Source organism: Octopus bimaculoides, chromosome 6, assembly GCF_001194135.2.
Source record: "Octopus bimaculoides isolate UCB-OBI-ISO-001 chromosome 6, ASM119413v2, whole genome shotgun sequence".
NCBI lineage: Eukaryota > Metazoa > Mollusca > Cephalopoda > Octopoda > Octopodidae > Octopus > Octopus bimaculoides.
The window spans coordinates 7072298-7078815 of NC_068986.1; the positions used below are offsets into that span (position 1 = coordinate 7072298).

Below are 6518 nucleotides of genomic sequence, written 5' to 3' on the forward strand. Positions count from 1 at the left end.
ATATATATATATATATATAGATGTTTGTAGAATAGAATTGGGTGGAGGAATTTCAGAGAGCTATTACCTCTGTTGGCAATAAAAGGACTCTCTTTCAGAGTGAAAGGTAGACTTTATGGTGCTTGTATGTGAACAGCTATACTCCATGGTAGTGAGACATGGGCTCTGAATGCAGATGACATGTAGACTGAAGAGAAATGAAGATAGTATTCTCCGTTGATATGCAACATCAGTGCACAAATACGGCGAAGTGCAAATATATTGAAAGAAAAGTTGGGCATGTTACTATAATGGGCATTATGTCCATCTGTCTGTTCCCTTTTCAGGGTCAAACAGCTGGACCCATGATCACAATGCTTTTGGAGATTATGAAAGAGGTAATCAGGAAGATTTTAGCGAAAAAAAAAAAAAGTGAAAAAGTATGATTATTCAGTGGATATTGATTCTTTTTGTTAAAATTTCAGCAACAAGGATTAACTCTGGATTACGCCCCCACTCCCACCATATAGTTTGTGAATCTAGAGGGTTTAGATTTGCATTTCCCATTGTAGATGGGCAGATGTACTATCTTACTATAATGGGTGTTATGTCAGTCAGTCCGTCTCTTTGTCTGTTCCCTCTTCACAGCCAGACAGCTGGACCAATGGTTACGATAGTTTGGGGATTACAAAGATGGTTATCAGGAAGGTTTTTAGCATTAAAAACCCAGAAAATATGATTTAGTGAATATTGATTTTTGAATTGATAAACTACCTTTACAATTATATTAAAAATTCACTGACCATGAGTAACTCTGGATTTTCATTCTGTAGTTCATGGCCCCAATGTAGATATGAAGGGGGTTGCGAGGATGGTTAATAGCAAAAATAAAATGGGAAAAGTGTATGCGATTATTTAGTGGTTATTGAAGTGTGTCGGCCTCAAGCTGGATTCAATATGGCTAACCGAAGCAGCTGTTATTTACATCTCAGTTTTGTGAATCAAAATAACCCACGGTACTAAAACATCCAGACATTATTCACATAGAGCAGTGAGGTAAGTCTTACTTTGATTCTTTGCAACCCTAAAGATTCTGCTCACACAGTCAAAGCAAACAAGTCACAAGGCCAGACTTTAGATTGTGTAGGTGTATTTTTACCCACTCCGATGTTTACACACAGCCAGTTACATGTCGCTATGAGTAGAGCAACAGACACCAGTAATTTGAAAATTAGTGTACACCACACAGAAAACATCGTCTACAAAGAAGTTTTCTAATCAAATTGATATTATTGAAAGAAATATGATTCATAATTTAAGTAAGGAAATTTGTGAACTTTGACTGTATAAGAGTATAAACAAGTGTAAAATAGTGTAAACATCTAAAATAAAAGTATATCTAAATAACATTCTTTTCTTAATACTTTTTATGTAGTGGTCATAACTACTCATGACACAGAGGCTGGGAGCCTATTGCAGTTGAGGAGTGAGTTGTCATTAGATGTCACTTAGTTGCAAACACGCCACATAGCTGCAACAGAATGCTGTATCACCAACAATAATGTGATTTCTCACCCAGTAATCTATCAAGTCCATTTATACATTTCTCAATACATACTGCTGTTATGACGTCCCTCCTTCATTTTGTGCCTCCATCGTAGGTGGGTAGATTTGCTAGTAAGAGGAATCAAATGTAGCATGCAAGAGAGAAGACTATGTTGGTTTGAACATGTGATGCGTATGAATGAGGACCACTGCATAAAGAAGTGTCGATCACTGAAAGTGGATGGTGCCTGCAGAAGAGGGAGACCCAGGAAAACGTGGGATGAAGTGGTAAGGACCAGTCTCAAGATTGGACCTCACAGAGAAAATGACAGTGGATCAAGATGTCAAGCAATATGAAGTTCTAGAGAAGACCCACCCATGTCAGCAAAACTAAGTTCTAGAAGTGTTGTGTGTCCCACCCACACTTCACAAGAAAACTTCTCACACACTCTACCACAACAAACCAAACTACGTCTCTACATTTCTTCTCTTCCTCACATTTCTGCTTCATGCACTATGCTTACCTCCCACTCCCCAATCCTGTCCACTTGGCTGTGTACCACTGAATCATTGCTCTCTGCTAGCCTCCAACCTGTGTTCCACCCACAAGCCCTGTCTCACTATATTATTGCTATTTGCTAGCCTCTGACCTGTGTGTTTCACCCACACTTAACAAGAAAACTTTTCACTTACCCTACCAGTCTACATCCCTTCTTTTTCTCACATCTCCTCCTTAATACACTATCCAATCCTGTCCTCATGGCCCTGTTCCTCTGTATCTTTGCTATCTGGTACCCCCCCCTCCAGATTTTTGCCACTTGCTCCCCCTCCACACTCTTTAATCACACTTCCTTTGCAATATCCTATCACACATATTATAGCATTTCAAACCTCAAGCGTATGCCCTGATGCTTGCCACCATCAACATCTCTCTCTTCCTTTACTCAACCATCCCATTTATATTCTGATCCCTATCCCTTGTGAGTATGCCTGGCATTTTGCCACCATCTGTATCCTGATTTCTCCCATTCTCTCTCTCTCTCTCTCGTCTTCTGTACTTCCCTCGGGTTGGGTAACCATGTATTTCCTTTGCAGTAGTGCACCTGTTTCTGTCTTCATTTCCAATCTCTTTCCCTAGCAGCCGGATAACCTTGTACTTCCTCTACAGCAAGACACCTGTTTCTGTCTCTGTCTCACTATAACCTTTCATCATCCGACACAAGATCACCTCCTCCAATGCCCCATTCCCTCTTAAAGTTCTTTTTTTTTTGGTCTTGCAAGTACTTGGTGATCTTGTCAGTGCAGGTGCCACTTAAAAGTACCCAGTCAACACTGTAAAGTGGTTGGTGTTCGGAAGAGCATCCAACTGTAAAAGCCTTGCCAAAACTGACCTCACCTGTGCAAGTGCCACATAAAAAAGCACTAAGTCCACTCTGCTGAGAGGTTGGTGTTAGGAATGGCATCCAGCTGTAAAAATCTTGTCAAAACAGTCACAGAAGTCTGGTGCAGGCTTCTGCGTGGCCGACTCTTGTGAAACTGTCCCACCCATGCTGGCATGGAAAACAGATGTTAAATGATGATGATGATGATAAATATATGTACACACACACACACAAAAAAAAGTCATGTCACTCAGCAGAACAGTTTAGAGTTTTCCTAAGTTGACACACTGTCATATGTTTACAGCCAAATGTGCAATATATATTATAGAGGGTTGAGGCACCAAACTTATAGATGAAGCAAAAGTAATTTTAAAAAAGCCACCAATTGTAGTAGATATTAAAAAAAATAATCAAACTGAACTTACCACAATTCAGCCAATCATGATTCTGAATGGCTTTCTTTTGGTGCATCATGTAGAATGCCATAGCAGATTCACTTTTCAATTTAGATATCACTTCTTTATTATCAGGTACATTGAGTTTATTAGGTTTTGTGTGTAATACTGAAAACTTAGGTTCAGCATGCTGTGGAGAATTGGGTGCATTATGTGAGGGAGACCACACGGTTTCAGACTTTGTACTATTTGGACATGGTGATTTTAGCTGGCATTTTAGAAGAGAAGGATGACCTGATGGTGACATTGGTGGAGAAGCAGGCTGTTTATGAGAAACTTTCGATTCAGATACAGTTACATTTAAAGTTGAATTGATATTTGAAGTAGACATATTCTGAAGAGAATCAGTATGTGAAGAAGCAGTAGGAAGAGGTGGTTGAAGTGGTGATGGTGGTGGTGGTGGTGGTGGTGGTGGTGGTGGAGGTGGTTGAGAGGAAGGTGGAGTGGATATGGAAACTTGAGTGAGCCCTGGAGAAAGAGCTGCAGTAGGTAGATTTGTGGGAGATGACTTTACATAGGTTTCAGAAATAGAAAATCCATCATCTGTAACTGGTTTAGCAACAGTAGTTGTCAAAGCTACTGATGGAGATGGTTTCATGAAAGCTATAGCCACAGCAGGCTCTGATGCAGTTTTACAACAAGCAGAACTACTGAGATTCAAGGCTTGAGAAACAAGAGGTGTTGAAGACAAACATTGAGTTGTACTACCAGGATAATCTTGAGTCTTTTTCAATTTGTCTTTAATTTTGTTCTGAGCTATTTTCGTCTGCAACCGGTTCATAGTTCTTGAACTTTCCACTTTGCCTTTTAATTTTTGATCAGGTTTTTGAGTTTTTCGGCCTTCAAGTTTTTCTGCTAATTCTGGATAAAGTTTAGCTATGGGAGTACCAATCCCAGAACTTGCAACAGCCGTAGTGCTCGTTTCAGCTGATGATCGGGCCCACTGTGGAGGTTGGTGTGAAGCCACAGATTCCACAGGCTTTCCAGATGTTGAAAGCCCACCAGTACTACCACTCCCATTATTAGTGCTGCATGGTACTGCACTGGACACAGCAATAGTAGCAGCATTACCAAATATAACAATGTTGTTGTTATTATTAATATTGGCATTATTATTGTTAGTGGTAATTGTTGTTGCTGTTGTAGTGGTAGTAGTAACAGTAGTAACAGTAGTAGTTGTAGTAGTACTATTATGACTTGGATTTGTTGAAGTTTTAAGTACATCAACAGACACAGGATCAGGAAATGCATAGGGATCCTCAGGATCCTCAATTGAGTCCTCTTTGCCTTCACACTGTTTGAGATGAAATTTTGATTTAACTCTATCTTTGAAAGACATCCGGCTATCAAGGAAAATATCTCCATCGCCACGTTCCGTCTTTGCTTTTGCTTCTCTCTGTTGCAACATTCCATGAACTGGCACACTACTATTTCGTGACCTGTCAAAAAATTTTTAAATGTTATTTATATATAAACTTACAAAATTTTTTTACAGATATAAAAATAGCACATCAACATAGTTAATTAAAATTTTAAATAATAATAATAGATATATAATTGGGGTTTTATTAAAGTATTGAATAAAATTTACACATGGAATGACAAATCACTTATGAACTGTTAGAATAAAAGCAATTAGAAAATATTTCAACATTCAAATAGTGTCAGGTGTAAGCTAAATTTCAATTTTACTGTTCAGAGAGAGTCAAAGCAGATAAATGACAAATAAAAATATTCGCTTTCAAAATTTTAGAATATTTCCAGTTTTCCAAAATGGATAGCAATTTTCATTTTTAATCTTTATTTTTCATAACAACATTAATATCTGATATATAACTACGTAAGAAAAATTTCTTGCCTCAGAAAGTGTCTAGGTTGTAACCCCCCAAGAAAGCATGCACATGTCAAAAGCAGAGGATTGCTATTTGACTCATTAAGTCCCACCTTTAGTACAACTGAGACTTTAATTCAATCAATATCTACAATAAATCAACTGAGTGTAAACTTGCAATTAATGTTACAATGAAAATTATCATCACTATCATCATCATTGTTTAATGTCTGTTTTTCCATGCTGGCATGGGTTGAATGGTTTGACAGGAGCTGGCAAATCAGAGAGCTGTCCTGGCTCCAACTGTCTGTTTTGGCATGGTTTCTATAAATGGATGCCTTTCCAAATGCCAATCACTTTACAGAGTGTGATAGGTGCATTTTACATGCTACCAGCATGGGTGCACTCTACAGGACACCACCACGAGTGCATATTTTATATGGCACTGGCACTTACAAGACAGAGAATTCTCAGCTGGGAAAGGGAGTTGGGGCATGGCCATAAAGAGATATGTTTCAACTATCATGTCTCTAAATCTCTGACCACTCAGAGGGTCCTTAAGCTTCCAGACCTTTCTTTTCCACACTGGTTGTCTTCTTGAACTATTTCTAACCTTATTCTGAAATGACAATTGAAGATTATAACTGCTAGAGAGAGGATGTCTAACATCAGAAGAGTGAGTAGCAGCTAATGGTATAGAAGGATAATGAAAAGAGAAGTGACCCGAGTGAAGGAGATTAGTTTGTTGGTAGGAGAGAGCGAGAGACACTGAGAGAGTGGATATAGAGTACTGGATTCCACTAGATCTGATGCAACATGAATTATTCAGACAACTTAATGGGATTGAGACAGCAAGATCCCAACAAAAAGTAGGTGGAGGTTAGCAGCATCATCAGTCATACAAGATACCACTACTTGCCTTGATATTGTGCTCTACGAGCTGTGAAGCTAAGCATATTGAGATCTGACTACACTATTTTTGACATTTTTTTTCACTCAGCATTCATCGTGTTCTCATCAAATATCCATATCAATGCAGACATATTTCCTGGATACATTGCCTACCATCAATTATGCTCAGTTGTTCCATCTCATACTACTATATCTTTCATTCAGGTTACCATTACTTATCACACTTTCATTATAACTATCCTCACACAAATTTCATCATCATGTTTACAAAACTACCAAAACTGTGTGCACGTGCACATTTATCTACTTTATATATATATATATATATATATATATATATATATATACATATATATATATATATACAGGGGTTGGACTGGCTCCTGTGCCGGTGGCATATAAAAGCACCAGCGA

General features: G+C 38.4%; 1 protein-coding gene across 3 annotated transcripts in view; it reads right to left on the reverse strand.

Moving 5' to 3' along the window:
* Nucleotides 1-6518, reverse strand: part of LOC106882300 (uncharacterized) — a 50841-nt gene that overhangs the window by 22888 nt on the left and 21435 nt on the right. For all 3 annotated transcript variants that reach the window (XM_014932924.2, XM_014932921.2, XM_014932922.2), the window contains one exon: nucleotides 3332-4800. In XM_014932924.2, the coding sequence (XP_014788410.1) occupies nucleotides 3332-4769 (1438 nt within the window). In that variant the 5' untranslated portion in view covers nucleotides 4770-4800. The remainder of the gene's footprint in view (nucleotides 1-3331; nucleotides 4801-6518) is intronic.